Source organism: Gobius niger (genome assembly GCF_951799975.1).
Source record: "Gobius niger genome assembly, chromosome: 1".
Lineage (NCBI taxonomy): Eukaryota > Metazoa > Chordata > Actinopteri > Gobiiformes > Gobiidae > Gobius > Gobius niger.
In genome coordinates, this window is record NC_136852.1 from 18,579,495 (window position 1) to 18,602,918 (window position 23,424).

Consider the following 23,424-nt stretch of genomic DNA (forward strand, 5'->3'; position numbering starts at 1 on the left):
GTGTTGTGTCATCATCTGCATGTACTGTACACTACATTCAAATCTAAAAACACTGCAATGTTTCTAGGTGGTCCTCTCTCTTCTTTCCCACGGACAGTTGTGTTTTTTTTTATCCTGTTTGAAAAAGAAATGGATCAATAAAAGAAGAGAGAAAGAGTATATGACACGGCGGTCCACTCTAGCCTCATGCTCGTTTCTCTGGGCTGCTGCGCTCCGACTGCCCTGTAGATACTGTCTTACTCATCCACTGCCCTGACCTGTGCTTTGATGTATTCCAGCAGGATGTCCAGGGGCGCCTTTGAAAACCAGGATAAAGTTGTGCATCTCACTAGTAATGGATGAATATGACCCCTGCCATATTCTTGAGCCGTGGCAACATTTCAAGATGATTATTTCAACTAAGGTGACACATTTAACGGCTGCCATTGTTGGTTTATTGTTGTATTGTCGACTAATAAATGTGACTCAATGCTGGACTGTAAAGCTCAGTGGTGGGTCAAGGAAAGATCCATAAACACAGGAATTCTTTAAAGCACTGCACAGTATCGCCTGTGTTGGTTATACTGCATTGTATTATTGTTCTTTGAGCAGGGCTTTGAGAGGTAAGATCAAACATATCTTTGACCATACAATGCATACAATACTGAGTTACTATATAGCCATATTGGTTGTAGAAATCAAGTATAATTAATGCACCAATAAAATCAAGAGGCTAATGATGTATTTTACACAAAACTAATCCACAGACAGCAAATACTTTGGCTCTGGCCTGCATTTTATCTGTTTTCTTGTAATTTTCTTTTCAACTGTGAAGCACTCTGAATGGCATTGTGTATGAATTGTGCTTTACAAATAAACTTGCCTTGCCTTGCCTTGCCTATATTAAAATCATGTGTATTGTGCAAATTACTAGACAATATTAGGTTGCAATGAAAATTGCAAACATTCAAGATATGCGATACATAGTCAAAGTTCCCATAAAGACAAGATATCTAATTTTTTTCTTTTTCTTTTTTAAATCGAAAATGTATTTCTTTATTAAACACAAACAGGTACAATAAAAACAAGTACAAATTGAAATTCTATGGTCGTGAGACTGTTGGAATAGTAAAAAAAAAGAGGGGTCCTCTAGCAAAATGGGAAATTCACAGTTTGTTTCTGAAACTGCTTGTCAGGTACCCCTTAAATTCCCCCAATAGACCCATGCTGAGTGACACATCCATAGTCCAGGATGTTAAGCATTTGTGCAGCCAAAACAAAACACGACCTCCGCACTACACCAGCCACGGGCAGCGTCCCATCAGGCAACACAAAGTTCGGCTGGCGCACATTATAAGGCACAACTGTTTGTGGGGGACGGTATTGGTCCAAAGCTTTGGGTGAAAGTCCATGCATCTCCGCTGTAGGCTTTCGAAACAGTTCACCAATGTTTTCCCAATACCACTTCACAGCACTGAGCAGTACTCCAATCGAGATCTGATGTAGGCCTTATAGTAGCAGCAGTAGCTTGTTGCATCTCGGTGGCAGCTTTGTCTGTCTCACAGGACAAAAAATTCCTCTTACATTTTCGGTCACTCGTGAAGATCACCCTCAGATGTTTTGTCTCATTTGAGAAGCGAATGGTGTGACCCTAAAACACAACCTGGTGGCAGAGACCATGCTCCAGAATGAGACCAATTCGTGTGCACCTAAACTGTACTGGATGCATCCAAATTACAGTATACACTTGGTTGAACCGATGCGACCAGGTGGCTCCTCCTCATCATAGAAGTAGAAGCCTATAGAGTCCAGTTATAGAAAATATATATTATTTTCATGTCTATGGGAGAGCAATAGCCTAATATAATGATAAAAAAGACCAAAACTTGATCCTTATTTTTATGTTTTTATGTTTGTCCAATGATTTTTAAAATGATGTAGTATGTATTGTTGCAAACTACTTGAAATAGCAAACAGCATAGACGACGAACTGCACAAGGTTCGGAAACTTTACATTCATAACATTCAGCAAATGTCCAGGGACCGGACATAAGCAGTCATTGCTCATAAAAATGTAACATAAGCACAGGTTGTTATTTTGCCATTTTATTCCACTGTTATTAATTTCGTTCATTCAGCCTGAGATATTAAGTAGCCTATTGAGGGAATGAAAAGTCTTTGGGGTCCGGATCTGGACCCAGGTCCGCCAGCTGGGGACCCCCGCTTTATAGGGGCATATCTAAAGTAGTTCGCCTAATTATGACCTGCTGCACCATTTGCTAATTGCAACCATTTCAAACAGTGGTTTTGGGTCGAAAGCAATCCATCTTGCAGCTCTATATGAATATATAACACACATTCAATTAAACATAAAAAAATTACTTTAATATTCACTTTTATATATGCCAAGCTAGAGCCAAGCTATAAACCGTTTCCCCCCGATCTTGCCAATGAATTAATCATCAATTTGTTTTATTTTAAACTAGAACCAAATACATGAAACCGAAATAATCATCACGACCTTGTAAAATTAATATGTTTTTAAATAACTCCCCCTACACTTCAAATACACCTAGTTGAATACCTATTTCAACAGCTAAGGAAACAGGGTGTTTTTCCCCCCCTGAACAGCTCTTCAACCCTGTCATTCTCTAAGACAAACAATATGCCGTGACACGGAATTCACAACATTCTTTTCTCCACACAGCGTGGAAGAGTAACACATAAATTGCATATTAAGCAGGGACCGGTTGTGAAACTATGTTGAGTTATTTGTGTAAAAACATATTTTCGAGTGATAATGAATACCGGCAGAAAAAAAATAAAAATAATAATGTTGCATTCTTTACAGCGTGAGAATGAAAACATCTAAGGTGGAATTCAAACCATGCATGGGCAAAACAATTCCTATCTGTTCCAACACAACAAAAATAATAGACCTGACATGTCATATGCCACATATCACTTTTGTTCTTCTTTTATAAACTGCCTGAGATTCAACCTGAAACATCAGACAACCTTCTCTAATCTACACTAAGTAAGAAAATAGAGCGGAATTAACTATGCCCTCCTTTGTGAGACTAATTAAAGCATTCACAGCGGCACACGTTATCAGACAATTTTCAGTGAAAGACAAGCATGGGAAACCGAAAGAGTCTTTTTTATCTGTGATTGTTAATGCCCATTACGCAAAATGTAAATACAGCACAGGAATCTCACAACATCTGCAAATGTACCAATAAGGCATTTATTAACACAAGCTAATTATGAACTAAAAGACTAATACAAATCCAATTATGAACTAATAATAGGCCTAATACTTTAAGTTGTATGTTAAAACCCGCTAAAAGGCATATCAAACCCTTAAATACTTTCTCATTTACAAACACGCGTTAATCATGAACTAATCATCCAAAAATGTTCAAGCAAAGACTTCATGATATCCTAATTTTATGTCATTCGTAAATCTTTAGTTAATAGTGAGTTGGTGTATTTGTGCAGCATTTTCCAAAGTACTGGTACTCACGTCTTGATATTGCTTTTGAAGGTCTAAGGAAGAGGGATCTCTAACGTGTATCTCTCCAGTATAGCTCCCTATAGGCTTTCTACATTTCTGTTTGACTTTATAAGTGACATCTCTTTTTGCTCATAAAATGTAAATGTAATAAACATGTAGGTAAATACATAAAGTATAAACTCATTTTCTTTAACTGTGTTGAAATATCAGCTTAGCTCTGCAGGCTGGAGCTAAGACGCATATACAAGTTCCCTTGAAGCAGAAGTGGTTTCCTGTCATTTTTGTTTGGTCAAATTAGCTCACAGGGTTTAAAAAAGGTTGGAGAGCCTGGTATGAACTGATTTTCAGAGCAGCATATAAGATGTCAATGTCCGATAAAGCTGAATGATACTAATTTGTTTCACGATTTAAGTTTGAACCTTGAGATACTTGAATTATAATCTTTTGTCAATCTTTTTATCAGAATCCACCGAGTTTTGGAAACAAAAGCAGTTTCCAACTGCCAAACAATCTGATAAGAGGTTTTACTGTTTGTTGAATAAAATCAGGTAAATACAGCAGGAACCACTGTCCTGAAATAGCACTACATGACATTTCATTCAAGTTATGGAGTAAATCAACATACATTATGATTTATAATTTATCGTCAAGTGAATTCCTTTCCAAAGGAGTTATTTCTAACCTGTATTTGAGAGATTAACGTAACTGAGGAGGAATTATGTCTCTTGTATGGCAAATACAGGCTGCTCATTTATCCATTACAAAGGTGCTTGTGTAGGCTGAAGGTATTATCACTTAATCTGAAAGGCTAGTCCACACTAATATAAGATATCTTTATTAAAGACGGCCAGCTCTATAATCTAGCACCTGTCTATTCACCAGTCACACGCTGTTCATTAAGTCTCCCCTTTTTCTGCCAGTCATATCTCGCCCTGGCCAAACTCAGCAGGGACACGAACGATAACGGCGCCATCACAGACCTTTTCAATTAGTTTCTGAGATGAAAAATATATAATCCTCATTCTTCATGCCAGGATGCTCTCCTAGATTACAACACAGACTGTATTAATCATAAAATTTATGAACAAGTAGTGTGTGCTTACACAGCACTGCCAGTCACGGTCCAGCTCTTGGCACAGATCATGAACAAGCATAACAAATGACAATTATGGCTCGAGCACTGGACGGTCTCTATTTATTGTGGGCCTTTTATTCCCAACAATAAATACTTAAATGACTCATGTCACTTAGTCCTAGGGCTGTTGGCTGAAAAGTAGCACCAAATAAAACATAGCATTAAATGCAATTCTGCCTAGCACAAGGTAAAGGAGCTTTTATACGAAAAATGTTTTCAATCAGCCTTCATAACTTTAGGATTTTGGGGGGGTTTTTGGCAGTAAACCATCTAACCAACGGTGGGTTTGGGCGGTGACTGTGCAGCACCCCTGGAAGCCAATGATGTAGCTATGCTTCCATCTCAACTCTAGTGTGTATTTGCATTTGTGTAAGCAATTTAAGTAAATGCACAACAAATAGGCGCTCACATTTAAAACCTAAATATACTGTATACAGGGGAAATATGACAACATAAGAGTTACTTCTAAAGTGAGTGTCAAGAGCACAGTGAATAAAAAGACTATAGTGGACACTTTTATTCATTAAAATAACACACTTGTCATTTGAAATGAAAGCAGATAAAACAAGTCACAATGTATCAGGCTGAGGTGCCTCATTTATTATGCACCCGTCTCTTGTCCACTTTAATGATATATACAAGGAAACAACCACTGTCACAATCTGTCATGATCGCTGCGGATGGCAATGATTTAGCATAGTCTACAATACAGAAGTGATTCCTAATTTTAGGAGAAGAAATGTAGCAGCTAAGAAGCTATAGTAACACAAAGCAGGTTCAGTTAATAAATCAGAGTTAATAAATTACCAACAAGTCTCTGGACACTAAAAAGACACTTCCCAAGAAGGTATGGCACAAATAGAAATAATGTGCTAGCAAGACCAAAGATATTGCAAAACATCAAACAACATCAACCAGTAGCTAGTAGTAACAACACTATGAATATGACAACAAAACTGACTTTGAGTGGCTACACAACTAGGCTGCCTCTTATTACTTGGAGCATAAAGGTTATTCTAGGTTATTTTGTTTAACATTTATTGTGAATTTGATCCATCCTCCACCATGGAGCAGTGCTTTGATGAAGGGCCAGCTTCACAGAGCTCGGAGACCGGACCCCTTCACCAGCCCTGTTTTCAGGATCTTGGTCAGCAATGCAGTATCGCCCATTTGGATAAGTATGGGAAACCACGTGCCTGAAGGAAACCTACCCAGACACAGGGAGAACATAGACAACACAAACTCCATGTTTACAAGACCCACACTGTCTGGGAATAGAACCCATGACTGGGAACCGAGTCACACTGCCTTAATGAATACATCTGCCTAGGCCTGTCACGATAACAATTTTTTTAAAAGTTTCATATACTGAGGCAGGAAATCTCGATAAGCAATAATATTGAGGACCAGTTCATATATACAGTCTATGGTTTATGCCGACAAAACTGTCACTCTCAAGCATGTTTTTTTTACTTACAATGAAAATGATAGTAGGCTATTACATAGAAATATAAGAACAACTAAGAAAACATATACAAACAATAAATATTGATCCCAAAACTATATTGTTTATCTTTCATTTATTGAACCATATAGTCATTATCGTGCCCTGGAATACATTTCGATGTCCTACTTTGCCTGGCCGTTCAGAAGACATCATTAACTATACTCAATCTCTGACTTCTGTGCATCTTTTATTTCTTTAGCTTAACTCACTTTGAATTCTAATCATTTCAATTATACATGCATATATATATATTCTAATTTATTTTCTCTATTTGCAACCAACAGCAGGTAAAGCAATCACTTTCCGGAAAGCATATACAATAAGGTGCAGAGTGACTTATAGCGTTTCTGCGCACTTCAAACAAAGGGATGATTGAAAGGCCAAAATGTATCAGGGATGTCAAAGGAAATGAGCAACGGACAAAAATTCTTTGTACTTATCTTTTCATGCAATCAATAGATGAGAACAAAGGGCCAAATATGGAATGCTCTTCCTTCAAAGTCCAGCTCATTCTGTTTGAAGTCCAAGTGTACTTTAAAATGAGAATAATGCCTCAGGTGCCACGCTGCCCTTGGCTCTGCCTTGATTCATGTAATATGAGGCAATAAAGGATCCAAAGAATGTCAAAAACATAACTGATGAAGCTAAAAAAAATATGGGTTTGTTGGTATGGATTATGTGGCTAAATGCAGATCTTCCAAGAATGCCCAGTGTGTTGGACAATAGGTTTGGTATCTGGACCAATATTAAATCCACTTTTAATTCCACACCCTCCTGCCTCTCTGACTTCTGTACAGTATCTTGTGGCACTAATGAGCTGTGCACATTTGAGTTTAATTTCCAGAGCCGTTAGTATTTTGGCGCTACAATTTCCCTTAGCTGAGAAATAATTAGGAGCAGAAATGAATGTCCTAAATGAGATATATCTGCACGACGGTTCAAAGTTTCATTCTTTATTCATTTAAATTAAACCTGTTAACTTCCCATTGGCGAGTTCTCAAACCCACTTCCATAAATTAAAGCAGCTAAATGAATTTGTAGTGATATGATCCTGTTATAGAGAAGCCCTTTGTGTGCACACTTTGATGTGACTTCCTTTAGACTTACAGAGGACACAAGTTCCCACATAAAGTGACATGTATTCCCTCCTTTACCCCAAGAACCTTAGAAATACTAAATAAGCTGGAATCCCAGTTTGGTACTCCTGACCAAGGGCATGGCTCTTTATAGAAGGGTGGTGCACAGCCATGTGAGTTGCAATGCATTTCTAACCGTAATCTTTGAAATTGTTTACTTTTGTCAAATAATAAGCCGTAGCCTATATCATGCAAACACTGAGAAAACTGCCACAGACCACAGTTCGACAAAATAAATAAAAAATCCTACTTCAATCTATTTTCAATTTGTGTTGTAGAAGGTGCTTTTATTCATAGCCTAGTAATCAGAATTAGAATAATAATTCCAGAAATGTGTAAATGTCCTCGAGCCAAAGGCAAACCTTATGATAGTGTTTGGTAAGCCAGATTCCTGTTCTGCATATTGGTCTGAAATGAGGTTTTTGAGAGTGTTTTCGGCTTACCATAAAACTTGAGTGAGATCCAAAGTGGCAGGCCTCTTGAAAGACTGACGATCTGATCTGAACTGTCACGGCACATTACAGGAGATGCACCGTGTTCGACTAATGCTCTGCAGAGGCTGTTTGATCAAAGTCTTCAAATCAGAAACACACAAATCAGAGGCGCAAGAACTATGCTTTTTGGGCCCCACTTTGAGAATTAAGTGTCCACAATTGTATAGATAGATAGATAGATAGATAGATAGATAGATAGATAGATAGATAGATAGATAGATAGATAGATAGATAGATAGATAGATAGATAGATAGATAGATAGATAGATAGATAGATAGATAGATAGATAGATAGATAGATAGATAGATAGATAGATAGATAGATAGATAGATAGATAGATAGATAGATAGATAGATAGATAGATAGAATTTGTATCTATATTGTAAATAGAAAGGCAAATAAAGTCGAATGAATTACACAGGGCGCTAAGTCTGAAATAAATCTGTTCCTTTTCCACGTTCAATAATGTGGCGATGCTGCCATCCTCAGTCCGGGGGCTGACATTGCATTCTTAGAAATGAGGTCGTCAACTTTTACAACAAATAAATAAATAAATGAAAATAAAAACGTGTATTCATATCACAAGATGGCAGCAGATGTCCACTATTCCATACAGTTCAGGGAGGGAGAAGAAGAAAATAAAAATCAGTTGCAAAATCTCAGTAAAAGTAAGTTAATCGGCTATTATTTTTACAAATTCAAAGTAGAGGGGGGTGGGGGGATGTCATCGTTTTGAGTTGTGAGAGCCTTGTTTGTTCTTCAGACTATTGCAAAGGTCCCTTGTGTCTTTACAGAAGACAATACAATCATTTGAAAGTTGATGACATGATGGTGGGATGAGTGATGCACAATGCAGTGTGTCACTGGCAGTTACATAATGAATATGTATGAGGCTGAGTCTGTGTACACATGTGTGAGCTTAGCCAGTCGCCTCCTGATCGTAGCCTGCATGTGGAGATTAATATCTGCTATCCACAAAGATGCTCTGTGTGCTGGGCAGGACACGCTGGACAAGGAATCCACTGTGTGGCTACTCCATGTCCTACTCAAGGAAAACCATGCACTTGTGTCCAGAGATAACGGAAATCTTTTATTGAGATTTAATCATTAAATGATGAGGCTGACCAAAAACAATTGCACACTGAGTTTATGAACAATCACTATCACCAATCAGACATACAGACCCTATTAACTCCTTTTGTCGTCCAGACCAGTATGTCCATAAGGATACGTTGTGTCTGCTAAAAGGGGAAAGAAAAAGCTTTCTCTTCTGAGACTACTGAAATCTCTTTATAAAGCCGAATACTACGACACAAACAGGCTTGTCAAAGGGGAAAGAAAGGTTAAAATTATTTCATAGACAAATGGAGTGTGGAATGGAATTCAGAGAGTCTGGAGTTATGAGAAGGGTTCAAGACAAGATAAAATGGGACTATATTGATCTCACAACAATTCCCTTGTTGCTTCAGCTCTCAAGAAACACTCAGACGGAGCAAAATAGACAGGAAAATGTGCAATCAGTAATAATAAGAGGTATCTTTTTGTTTTAGAATGATTTACAGTCATGGTGCAGATGAATATGAGACAATGCTGGAATGTGTGGTGAGATGTTGAAAATCTAAGCTAAGTTGCCCTGATGAGCCATTACAATTGTTATATTTCAAACATGTTTAGAGACAGTAGCCACGGTTAGTGATGCACAGTTAGTGCTCGTGCTTCACAGCTATGGTTCTGGGATCGGTCCCAAGGCGGAGGAGGGCCTTTCTGTGAGGAGTTTGCATGTACTCCTTGTGTATGTGTAGGTTTCCCTATACCACTAAAAACATGTACAATAAGCCAGAATTAATGTAGTGAGTGAGTGGTGGTGGTCAGAGAGGCCGATGGAACAGACTGGTTGCTTCCGTCAGTCTACCCCAATGAATGCTTTGAGAAACTTGGTAATCCAAGCTTGTAAAGCGCAATACAAGTGTAAGCCATTATAATTATTCATTATTAATTCCTTCTTTCAATGGATAATTCAATCGCCTGTTTTGCTGTGATTGAAACCATTTTTTGATCTGGAAGCTTCAGTTTGATAAACCTCACCTACTTTCACATGATCATGAATGATATTGTTTGGACTGATTCTGTTCGTTTGGCAAAAGAGGCAGGAAATTTGTTCTGACAACCCTAAAAAAAAACAATATAAATATTAATAGAAAAGACGAATGTCAATTTATCAAGGTAGTATGATGAATTGACTCCTGAATGCCTTGTTAATGACCAACTTAGAGAGAGGTACTGTTCTGCAAAAACAAGATAATGAAATCAACACTCTCGTCTGAACAGTACTGACAACTTCAAACAAAGAGCCCAGCCTCAGCCTCAGCCTCAGCATCAGTGTGGGCTACATTAAACAGGAGATTGTATTTGGAGGGCATGTGTAGTATATACGGCTGACTCACTGACTGACTCACTCCCATGATGCTAAAATGTCAGTCATCCCCCCACACACACACATACAGAGTGGACCCAACCTGTTCATGGTTCTCTATGTCTCCAATGTTTCTTAAATTACATCTGAACTATTTGCTTAGAGTTTTAGCTGCATTGCCTGCGCTCTCTCACTAAGTTTGGAAAAATTATGTGCAAAATCGACAGAAAAAAAATACATTAGCCAATCAATTTAGGCTTTCTGCTCCACTACAGAAATTGATACACAGTCTTTTACAGTCTGGAGTTTAACTTCTAATTGGGAATGCTTGAATTGGGAAGGGCATCGATACACAGTAAAGCAAATCTTGTTTATACAGTGCTTCTATGCTTAAATTTCAACTCAAAGTCCTTTATATATATCCTTATATATATCTCAACCCCAGAATCCATATCAGGCAAAATAAGGAAAACCATCATTCCAAATCATCAGTGAAATCATTCAACATCTTAACAAAATAAGCCTTTAGCTCCTAGGTTGTTTTGTATTTTAACTGTGTACAGTCTGGTAGGGTAGATATTTGTTAATTTGTTACATATATTGGCAGTAACTAAAAATTACGAATCACACACCTGTATTATTAGTGTAACAATGACCTCATTGACATGGTGAAAATAATGGTGCTTTTATAGAGACAGGGCACTAATGGAGTTGCAGCAGGCAGATGTATAGTATAGTGAATGAATGAATCATTAATGTACTGAGAGAGTTTCTATTGCTGTTTCATGTTACACTTCACACAGAACATATGGCTCAGTGGGAGTAGCATTCGTAAGGTTTAGTGTGAATAGGTTGACATGTTTCTTAACGTGTTGAATCACTTTGTTTTTTTTTTTCATGTTTAATGCATGATAAATGTAGGATTCCCAGAATGCTGCAAGACAGTGAATACCTTGAAAACGACACACACTGATGACTGGTCTTGGTTGCATATTTCCTTAGTTTAACCACAAAACATCATCCATCTAATTACTATTATGTTTAAGATTGTTTTAATCTTAATTTGCTGTAAGCATTTCATGTTTCCACCTAAAGAATTTTGCTTCTGTTTTGTATCTTATAGCGACTAAGCTCAATACTTCCAATCACTGTCCACTGATATGAGCACATTTTCAATGTTTCAATCAATAAAAAAGGTATTTTGGATTGCAGTTGAAGTACAACATTTTTTATATAAAATGTGTGTTCTTGTTTTGGTTCTCAAGCAGAACGCAGAATGAGCCCCATGTTTTATTGCCATATTCAATGACTAAAATCATTCTGATCGATGCTATCGAACCATTTGAGTTTAAAGCCTTTTAGTTGAGTGTATATTGCTTGTCCACAGAGAATAAGTACTGTCTTTACTCTGCCCGATCCCGTCACAACTCGGAAGCTACACAGGGAAGGGCCTGGTTGGTATGGGAGACCATTTCAGAACACCAGGAAGCCTGGTTGAATGTAGTGTGTGAGTGAGTGCTTTGTGGTGGTCGGAGGGGCCAATGGCACAGACTGGTAGCCTCGCTTCCGTCAGTCTACCCCAGGGCAGCTGTGGCTAAACACATAGCTTACTTGCACCATATGCACTGAATGAATAATGCAATGTAAAGCGTCTTTGAGAGTCCAGAAAAGTGCTGTGCATTACTATTGTTATTATTGTTATAAGTACACAAAAACAACCCAGTTATTGTTTGCTGTTGTTGCAATGCCCTTTTAAAATCAGTTAGAGCGCATGCTACATACCCTGCCTTGAAATTATGTTTATGTACTCTCTGGATTTCTATAACTTGCATTTTTTTTCTTTTCTTTTTTAGAACAGTCTCAGACATAAAAGCCTAACCAGAGAATGCTACGGGGAATGTTTAGCTCACAGAGAAATTATGCAAAATGCAGTAGCCTTTGCAATTGGACGTAAATAATGAATACATGAAAACATTTTAATATGCCTACTTTACACATTTTCTATTTTAAAATCATGCAAAGCGGTTTTAAGTCGGTTCAGGCTATTTATAAAATATATAAGACTTTGTTTATCCATGGTCATCCTTGGTAGTAGTCGCGCACTATTTTCCGTGAGCTGCCCCAATGCGCTTACGTGGCGGACTGATCCACATATGTGCGCAGGCCGTGCATGTCAGTCAGACTTTGAACGCTGCACTGGCGCCGCTCATCATCGCTAATCTCTGCCCGCTGCCCGACACTGCGGACGCTGCTACTGACAGCTATTATCTCTAGCATCTCAGAAATACACATTAGGATGAACAGTCGCTGGGAAAAGAGGGAATAAGAGGGGTAAGACACCGGGGCTGAGCGGACATCAAGCAACACCGTTTATCGTTCACGTTACTCGGGAGTTACGATGGTCCAGCCAAGGGACATCTTTTTAGCCTTGCTTCTAGTGAGCTACACAGGTAAGTAAGCCCTCTATTTCATCCTTGCATCCCGTTCGTGTGTTAGCGGGATTCACCCTTGTGCTACTACGTGCCTGGCATGTCTTTCCACACACGAGCAGTGGTGGGACCGCTGGCATCCTCCTTGGCTCCTGGTGTTCCCCCTCTCCGCCTGCTCCGCCCCGGGGCGCTCTGTTGTGCAGGTGCAATGGTGATGATACTGCGACTGCTGCCGCTAATGAGCTTAAAGAAGGAGATCTGTGCCGTTTGTTTCACTAAACCTTCAAGTGCCACAAATGCACTTCATCATTAATAACGCATTCATTGCAACGCTGAGTTTGCCTTTCTGGATATTTAATAAAATATGATCAGAGGGCGTGCAGTGCGCTGAATCAGTTTAGAATAGACCTATGCACTGGAGCTCATGGACCATGGAGACTTGAGCGATGGACAGGACGTGTTTGTTGTTGCTGCTGGGTTTGCAGACACGGCCCTGTGGATTAAATCTCTTTTTTGTGATGTTATTACACGCATAGTATAGATGGTGCTCTGTCACCAGTTACCCTCCACTTGTCAGGTTGTTATTGTATAAGGGCTGTCCGTGCTCAGCCTGAGCCTTTTGGACAAAGTGTGTGTGATGGAGAGCCAACACAACTTCTACTCTGAATCATCTGTTATGTAATCTGATGCCACGATAAATGCTTTGAAATGGGATCCCTCTAAGTTGGCAAATGTGCTGTTATGTAAGTCTAATTTGGAGAGTTAGCGTCAAATAATGTTTGAATAACCTTTGGGTTGAGTTCTTGATGGAAATCTCCTCTTCTCTGCTCATGGAGTGAGAGCTCCACTTTGCCTCAGATTCAGGGTTTGTCCTGCCTATGTGTTGGGGTGTTCCCCGCACACTTACTGCAGTTGACTGAAAGCTTGGAGATAGAAATGGTGATGTACACCTGGGGCCATGATTTATGTTTGGGAAGGATGTCTCAGAGTTGACTTATCCTCCATTGCTGCACTCTTACAAACACTCGTGTGGGCACTACAGGGAAAAGGTATGGCAGGCAAAAAAAAAAAAAAAGCTATTTAAAACCTAGCATGTATCCTCTGGGCAGCCATTTTATGTGCATTGAATACAACATACTGGTATAATAATTACTAAGATGAAAGAAATTGTGTTCAACCATATCAACATATGGCCTCTGTCATCTGTATTTCATCTTGCTTTGTAACACAAATAACTGATGAAAGGCAATCTCCATTACTGAAGCTAAAATTAAAAAGCCTCTTTGGGCAGTTTCATAAGTGGCTTTTGTTCCTTGTATTCTGCAGTGCAGTGTTAAAAATAGCCACCTTATAATTTTAACATACTGAATTGAGACAGTGAAAGAATTTAATATCATGATTTTTGTTTTGTCTATTTAAAGTCCGTTTGAAATACTGACTTATATCTAAATCTGTTCAAATAAAACACTTGACATTGAATACAGAACTACAGTTACACATTTCTCCATGGGTTATTACAAATGATGTTAATCGCGAGTCAAATTGAAATGGTAGTAAAGGTCAAATCATTGCAATTATAATGTCCTCTGCACACAACAGAATCACACATGCCATCTCTGAAGCTTTGTCTAAAAGCTACTTCAGATTGAACCTCTGTAAACCTGCTCTGAAATGTGTGATTGTTGTGTTAGTATAACAGCTTACGTTTCCGTCTCATATCAAACTGTGAATTTGATCTGAATCCTCTTTTTATACAAATTACAAACCAAAATTAATTGAAAAAAATCTTAATTTCTTAATGTATCGTAGTGTCAAATGGCTTCTCTGGTTCAATATGACTTGACCGTTGAAGCACATTTTTTTCAATGAGACCCCATGTGTGCCCCGGGACACTACTCGACATAAATGCAGGAGCCAGGCGGCCTCTCCAGCTTCTTCACGTCTGACCTGGCATCGCAAAGACCCAAATCAAAACAACAAAAAGATATGGCAGCCCTTCTTATAATGACAGTGTGGACTGGAGCCTTGGAGGTTTGTGCATGTACTATTACTGAAACTACTGCAATACAATCACAAATACATCGTTATTGAACAGGTCATTATTGATTGAAATGATATAAAAAGCCCTATAACTCTGATCGGTCTGCTTTTATATTTTATATTTATTATTGCTTTTATCATTCATCCCTTCTTCCAAGCTATAATCTCTAAAACAATGCAAATGAGCTGAAGGTAGAGTTCTCGGGTATCCTCTTTACCGGACGTTGCATCAATTTATTCTCGTTATTATTTGCCACTATGGACATTTGTTTACGTATTGATTGATGGCGGCACGGTAGCGCCTCCGCTTCACAGCTAGAAGGTCCCGGGTTCAATTCCCACCAGGACGGGGCCTTTCTGTGTGGAGTTTGCATGTTCTCCCTGTGTCTGTATATAGGTTTCCTCCGGGTACTCCGGTTTCCCCTACCACTAAAAACATGTTCAATAGGTGAATCCTCCAGCCAGGTGATTCTGACCATCAGCCTGGCTCCACATCATGGAGATGGGTCCCCGGGCGCGGCACGGCCGTCGACCACTGCTCCTTACGGGTTGCCCCAGTGGCATCGAAGGATGGGTTAAAATGCAGAGGACAAATTTCCCTACGGGGACAATAAAGTAAACAAACAAACATATTCACTGCTGCCAGTTGTAGTCTTCCATAGTAATAAACAAATGCCTTTGAAACATTACACTTTCTATGCAATTACAACAAGTGACACAATTAGCAGCTCTCTGTTCATTGGAATTGTTCTTCTTATCTCAGGCCCTGCAGTCTTTCCCTGACAGTGAGGACCATATTACAGCTTGTTTGAGGATGTCCCCGACGCCAAGGCTTTTGTTCCACGTTTAGGTCCGAAACAGGAGGAAGCTGTGGTGTTGTCTGGGCCAGCACTGCTCAGTGTTTGGTGACAGAGAGCGGATGAGACAGATCCAGGTCTGGGAGGAAATGCACATGACAGTACGCATTCACGTGACCCGGGCTGCACACTGTGGCCAGCATGCCTCCGCTCCCGGGCGTGTTTACAGATGAGGCATACAGGAGGCTAAGCAGTTGTTTTTCAATGACTAACCTCAGAATGAGGCAAGGTCAGCGGCAGGCTCCATTTCATTATTGTCGCTCACTTACGGTTTTAACCGCTGTGTTATTGAGCTGCTCGTTTCCCTCTGCTTTGACTGTAACTACACTTTTTTGAGTGCTTGAATGGTGAGATGAGTGAGTATGGACTGTAAAGACACACAAGAGCTTTTTCCTTGAGACGGAGGGCCTCACCTGATGACATCAGCTGGTGGGGCAGTCATTTAAGCTTTTGAGATCCAAGTGTACAGTATATGTTGGATTACTCAAATGCACACAAATAATCAAAATCTTTAAATAAATCACATTTTAATGTTCTTAATGGTCAATGATCAAACCAGAAATGACAGCACAATATCATATCCTCAGCAAGCAACAAATATCTCATCTCCATGTTTTTTTTAATGTTTATAACCTGCTAATCCTGTAGTTTAGATTTCTACAAACATGTTTAAAGCAGTACTAAGTAACTCATGCCCCTAGAGGCCATAAGCGCCACTGCAGGTGTTGTAGCATGTTGCATTTTTTACTCTTTAATTGTCTGTGAGAGTAAATACTACACTGACAGAAAATTCAAAGGGAGAGAGGGATATTGTACATTCAATTACACAATGGAGATCATTTTTCACTCAAACGTGGCTGTAAATACTGTTTAAGTGGCGCTTCTTCGTGATTCTATTAGTGTGTATTGGTGATTCCGACTCTGTAAAGGGACGTTTTAACTGTGGTTTTCTGGCCAGAGACACAAGGGCGAGATGAAAGACCCCCCAATCATCCCATTGACACTTGTATTGCCCCCAGAGGAACTACAAAAAACATTAATTGAGATAAACAAGATACTTCGTTCTGATTTAAATTGCACTGACATATTAGTTCATGTTTCTAAAGTTTCTGCTCCATGTGTTTCAAATGTGCACAGTGCGCTCAGTCTTGATTTAAAACATAAGTGCACATATTTATTTAATAATGTTGAATATACACAAACGTGATTGCAATACTTTTCAGAAACATCACTAATATGTTTTTTTTCCCCCCAAATTGTACATTACCAGAACATTTGTGCAAGCTCAAAAATAGGATGAAAATAGCCTTTTAAAGTAAATGACTAATCTGTGCTTCTTCCCTCATGTCAATGTCAAAGACTTACTGCTTAAGGCTTTTGATATCTAGGCTGCAAATAAAGACCAGGAAGCAAGGTGCAAGAGATAACTTTGTGTTGTTGCAAACATTGAAGACAAACCTGAAATCTGCATCTCTCTATAAGATCCCTTCATCTTCTGCTGCTGCTCGTAAAAGTCACTAATCGTCTGATTTGTGTGCTCCTGTTTGCCACTTTCTTCTTGTAAACAGTTAAATCTCCTGCAGCTTATTGTAGCATTTTGTTATTTGCCTTCAAAAACAGTGCGGCCTCCACGGACCACGTGTAGTGTTTGTCTTGCTCTAAATCCTCATATTACGCTGTAGTGCTCTCCAGTAAACATATGGCGCCCGTGAGAGTGGAGGGGATGAGCTGAGGGTATCATCGGGACAGGGGCCAAAGGTCAGTCAGAGCAAAACGACGATGGTAATGGTGAAAACAGAGACCTCGCCTCTGTCAATACAAGCACTGGACCAATTCTTACCATGGTTTCCCCTGGAGTTTCCTCAGGAGTGAATGGAGCGAGATGTGAATGTGATGCTCTTCAGATAAAGGAGGGGAGCTGAAGGTTCTCCTCATGTTCAGTCTGTTTGATCGGCCACAAACATTGTGTGAGCTCTATTTGTTTGCCTTTGTCTGCAAATAAGACCGATTTTCTTACATTTGTCAGGTTTCTTAGGTAGTTACTTCTGACTTGGCTTATTGTTACTGAACAAATTGCTTTTGGATGAACCTGAGATAGTCTGCTTGTTTCGACTCTGTCTTATTTGGGAAAGATTGGAGGAGGGCATGACAGGACCTCTGATCCATCCTCAGTGCAAACAGCCTGCAGTGCTCAGTGAGCTCTCAGTGTGTGCTTTAAGGCCTGTCCTCATTTACAACTTTTCAAAGAGATCCTCCTGTACGTTTGACTTATGAAACGACTCCATGTTTCATCTGAGCGTTATAAAGCAATATGCTGTTGGCGAGGATTTAGCCCTCCACGTCTTTTATGCAGCTTTAGCGGAAGCAGTGTGTCTGTGTGCTCATGCGTCCATGCACATCGTGTGCATTTATTATTGAAACACTATGCAGTGTATGACTGTGCACAGAGCAGGGGAAATTAGGATTGCTATGCCTCAGGCTCTCTTTTCATACCGTCACACTGTCCCAGCCCAGCAGACAGTACAGGCTCAGGTAGTGCAGCCTCACACACCTCTGTCTACAGCACTGTGACAGGTATTAAGTGTATGTGATGAGAAAATGCCTGGACCTGATAATGGTCAGGAGCTCTCATTGAGCTGATGGCTGTTATTTTTAATCTCTAATTAGAGCACAGTGTGCAGAGTCTCTGAGGAGAGCGTTTCTTCCATTCTCTGTGCACTTTCCACTCAGTGATGTCAGTGTTTGCTCATGAGAGAAACTCTCGAGAGTCGACCTTTTAGCACCAGCTGTCACTGGGTTCACATCTGTCAGAGCATTGCATTTTCCTCCTTGTCACTACTCCTTATAGTTTAACACTTACAGCAGGACATAATTACAAATGTGGATTTTTCACTGTTTCACTTTCAGCTTTTTAGCTGACTAATGTTTAGCCCCATTACTGTAGGCCTTCAACAAACGACATGTTACGCTGCTTAAGTCTTTCAGTTTATTTGACTTGAACATGACACAAAGGTATTATTGCAAATGTCAACCATAAAATAATCAAATTGTCTCTTTGAAATAATGACGTGTGGTGCTCCTGATAACGCCTTTGCGATGGACAGGATTTGGACTTTCTCATTTCAGATCACTATTTTTTATCTCACATTCGAAGTGTCCGTTCCCCTCAGTGCAGGGCTGTAAGTGCTAACTCCCACTCGAAAACAGAGAAGGTGCGGAAAGTAAAGTATCTGCTTTAGCTCCCGGCACGTCAGGGCAACCTCTGATACTGTATGTACACCACCAACAGCACCGGCACATCTGCACCTGCTCTGAGGAGAAACGACACGTCACTGGGTTTTACAGGATCAATCATGTCCATTGAGACTAATGCACTGACTATGTCACTCTGTGGAGCCAAAGGAACTTAGCAATGCTACAGTTTCTGGTTCTACAGACCATAACGTGGCTTTTTTTAACCCCTGTGTTATCCTTACATTTTCTTTCATTCGCCACCCTGGTGTACAAAAATGTACACGCCTAAAAACAGTCATACAATCACTGTACATTCAGATTTTTTACCTCTTTTTGCATAAATCCCTTCAGAAACTTGATGTTTTTCCAAAACGATTAAAAACATTCAATCATTTTATGGATATTAATCCTTTAAATTCCAGTTTTATTATGTTATCTTTTAAAAATGTCCAACCAAAAACCTAAAAAACATAAATGTTCTCAGTAATTAATATTACAGGGCTGGGGCTTTGGTGATGAGCCTTGGATGAGTCAAAGTTACGACCAAAATGGATTTGACTACATTTGTAGTTTTTCTGTAGTGGACGAATAAAACCCCAAATAAACTGCATGTTTTGAGATGGTGAAAAGTGATTTGTGAGACTATGAAGATTTTTATAGCTGTTTTTAAAGGTGGTGGTGAAAGGGTTCCAAATGCACATCTACAACATTAGGGGTGTAACGGTACGCTAAAATTGTATTCGGTTCGGTTCACAGTTTTGGAGGGCTCGGTTCGGTTAATTTTCGGTACAAATAAATAAGAACTAACACGATTTTTCTTTTGAAAAGCTGCCAATACACAATAGAATTCTTGCATAAAATAAATAGTGAAAAGTGATTATTATATTTATTTTAAATAAATTGCACTCTTAGAATGAAATACACATTTTGTAACATTTAAAATAAAAATTTAAATACTGCAAGTAAGTGATACAGTAAGCGCACTCAAGCGCATAGCTTGTTGACCACATCAGTTTGAGCTTTTTCATAAAGTGTTGGTATAACTATTTGGCTAAAGTGCGGACGTGATGGGATATTGTAGCGAGGCTCAAGACTTTTAATCAAATACGTAAAGCCAGCGCCTTCAACAACTGAATATGGGCGCAAATCCGTAGCGATGAATACACCTATACGATTGGTTTTGCCTGATCCGAACTACTTGACAGGGGTTGTTTGAATGCCGACGTTAGCGGTGTTTGCACAAGGCTGCTTTTCTTTAGTAAACATGTTATTCACATTCGGATGATGCCATTTTAAGTGCGTTAACATGTTTGATGTGTTGCTGCTGCAAACCCGATCTCCGTGGGACAATGTCGGCGTACAGCTTTGGATTTATCCACTCGTCTGTCCCCGTCATGAGTTTTAATGATGTGGCAGGGTCTTCAAGCTCTGGCTTCTCTTTCGCTGTTGCCATGATGCCGTTCTCTCAGCTACTCATGCAGCTTCAATGTACGCCACTCAATAGCGTCCGTGCGGAATCTAGCGTAGGAACTTTGTTCCGCGGCACTTAATATGACGCTAATAATAAATGTACATTATTTAATCAAAATAACACACCGAAACGGTACGCAAGTGGACCGAACCGAACAGGCCGAACCGAAACGGTTCAATACATCCCCGTGAACCGTTACACCCCTATACAATATTCACCATATTCCGGAAGTTCACATGGGCGCCGCCATGAGTTGTGCCAGCCCCGTTTCTCCTATCTATTAACATGGGACTGGAGAAGTCCACATAAAATCAGTTAGCACACAAAAACAAAGCCGCTTTTTGGCCGCGCTGAGAATCGGTGCATTGTTGACTTGTTGGTGCAAGTGAGCATTAGCTATTTTCCACAAATCAATCTACTAAACATCAGATTTGAGCGGAGAATGTTTTCCCTCACTCTCCGTTTAAATGAACGGGCTTTGCGCTCAACCGGAAGAGCCCAAAGCCGAGACAAAGGAAAAAGTGGCAAAAGTGGGCGGGGCGGAATAAGGTGAATAAACAACGAGAGAAAAACAATCACTGGATTCTGAAAATTTGGGTCTAAGGAATATTTTCTGCAGAAATCCACATCTCAAGCTGCGAAAATGTACACAGGATGTGTGTGGGATCACCCGCCATGCTGAAGGCTTTGCGGGTGAGACGGCGGAGTACAAGTTCCTGGAGGGGAGAGGGGCACTGATGACCGTCTCAGCTGATCCGTTTCAGTTCAGTATTCTGAGTCTAAGTTGTGTGTTTTGTTTTCTTGAGTTTGTATGTAACGGATTATCATTCATCATTATTTTTACACCGTTTTTTCTCAACAAAAGAAATCCAGGGGAAAGAAGAACTTAAACTTTCAAGGTGGGCGTGCACTGGTGAGTTTTTGATCGCTGTTGTTTTGCCTCAAAAATGTAATGTACAAAATGACATCAAGCTGCTGGAGAAAAGGGAACCAATAACAATCGTTTGATGCTGCGACCAGTTCATTGATTGAAGAATTATAGCCTATTACCTCACGAAAGAGCTGCTCATATTTGTTTAACTGACCTCATCGTCCCAGGTGTTTAAATGGAAAAAGGCTGAGGTGTTCCACAGTCCCAGCAGACCCAGGCTGCCGTGTGTGGTTTCATGGCGCTCCTTCTCAATCAGAGGTCACAGCGGCGCCGAGCAGCAGGAGCAGTGGGGAGGGGCTGCTCTTCAAACAGTCTGCCCGTCACCACGATCCGCTCAGCTCATTCATGGCTGCCCCTGCATTTTCTGCTAATTCTTTTTTTGGCTGATATGAAACAACTTGCTTCTGAAAACATTATTACCATGACTTTAATGACACTAAAGCAGTAGATAGATTTCAAAATGTAGACCCTCCACCTGTTTTCACAGTGTTTGTGAACACTGGTCTGAATAATGCAGAAGCAACTGTTTGTCGGAGGCACAGAGGCTGAATCCTCACACTGTCCTCTCGCTGAAGCTCATGTGCATATTTTTGGCAGGAGACCTTTCCTGGTTACTGAAGGAGAATGCCACATTAAGAGTGAATATAAATTAGGCCCGACCAGCTGCACATGTGATGTAAATGTGGTTGTGGTTGTCTGGTCAGTGATGTGCCTGATGAAGTGCTCATATTCTGGGCCCATGTGCGCAGCTCTGTGGATCTTCTCTGGCTGACTGAGCTGGAGAGCTCCATAAATTATCAAGCGTTGTCTGGGGGCTGAGAGTGGCACTGCTATAAAAAAGTTCCTCAGTTTGTCATGAATTTTTTTGGTGATGCAAGGCACACTATTTATTCAAATGGTGTCAACATTTTGAGAACAGCACTGACACTGTTGGGAATTAATGGAATATTTGTTGTATTTTCTATTATGAGTGATGTTTAGCTGTGATTTCCACACTGAGGTCTGCAGACATGAGACTCTGACATAAGTGCATTATGAATGAGCGTAAAGCTGCATGGGCTGAAGTGTCAGTGTGATCAAACATGTATACTGTGCTCATATGATATAATGACACATATATAATGCAGAGCAATAGTTTAACGCTCACAGAGCTCTGTCTGCACATATGTCTGGGCGGTGGGCCTGGTCCGCTGTGTCTCATGTCTCTCATGTCTCTCATGTTCTCCCTAAAGACTCTGACACACCGACTTGTGCCTGAAGCTGTGGAGCTCGGGTGCCAGCGCAGGCCGGATGTGTCATGAACCCCATCGCGCATCTTTTTCATGGATGCCACCGAGTGTAGAGGCGGCTGACAGACCACTGAAGCAAGTGACGCTCTCCCATGATCCTCTGCTGAGAGCAGGGCCAAGCTCCCGCTGTGCTCTGGTCAGGGCAAAAAATAGCAAAGCAATATGTCGAGGGCATGAGTGAGACGCTCAAACGTTGCAGTAAATCTGTTTGACAAAACAGACCAAATGATAATATGATGTTAATGCTATTTCCATTTTGTGCTGTAAAGAGTGATCTGACAGATCACAGTGCAGCTCTGAGGCCCACTGTCCACTGCTGCCACAGGAGACTCTGCACACATCAGCTCACACAGACAGAACCGGGTCACTGCCAGCTTCACACACTGCACATGTGGCCTGAGTGAACCGGGTTTAGGACGCTTGTCTGAGAGCATGGCACATGACTTATCATTTACTTTAGTGAAGCAGTATTAAGTCTGATCTTCTTTATCTGTAAACTAGTAAATCCAGTTAGTGACAAAGTTGGAAACTCTTTGACATCAGGAGGGAACACATTCAAATTTAAGCAAAGCAAAGTTCACAAACATAACATACACAAATCAAAGACACAGAGCAGCTGTCTCCTCAGGCAGAGCAAAATCAATTAGTGTGAGTCCAAGCACCTTTCCATAGTGCAGAGCGCTGTCGTAGGCATGCCTCTTGTACTCTCTTGCTATTTTTCTCTCAATCTTAATTACAAATGTAGCTTAAGGCAGAGCTGCGTTGAAACCTATTTCAGCACTGTTATGTGTTTTGTTTTGTTTTTTTAAACCTGCGGATGTTTTGCAATTCCAAGGTGACATGTGTTGCCAAAATGCATACATTTTGCAGATTGATGGCTTTGCTGTGTTGTACAGTTGGTCAAGTGCACAGTGTCTGCAGCACCTGTAGAAACACCATTTTGTGGAAGAACTTTAGAACAATAGAGTTACTATTGATTTCATTCATCATT

The 23,424-nt window shown here is 40.2% G+C and overlaps 1 protein-coding gene across 6 annotated transcripts in view; it reads left to right on the top strand.

Moving 5' to 3' along the window:
• Positions 1-12,343: 12,343 nt before the first annotated feature.
• ncam1b (neural cell adhesion molecule 1b) overlaps positions 12,344-23,424 on the top strand; it is a 50,728-nt gene continuing 39,647 nt past the window's right edge. For 3 of the 6 annotated variants that reach the window (XM_079556929.1, XM_079556930.1, XM_079556932.1), the window contains exon 1: positions 12,344-12,632. In XM_079556929.1, the coding sequence (XP_079413055.1) occupies positions 12,581-12,632 (52 nt within the window). In that variant the 5' untranslated portion in view covers positions 12,344-12,580. The remainder of the gene's footprint in view (positions 12,633-23,424) is intronic. The other 3 variants (XM_079556934.1, XM_079556931.1, XM_079556933.1) reach the window with 1 other exon arrangement.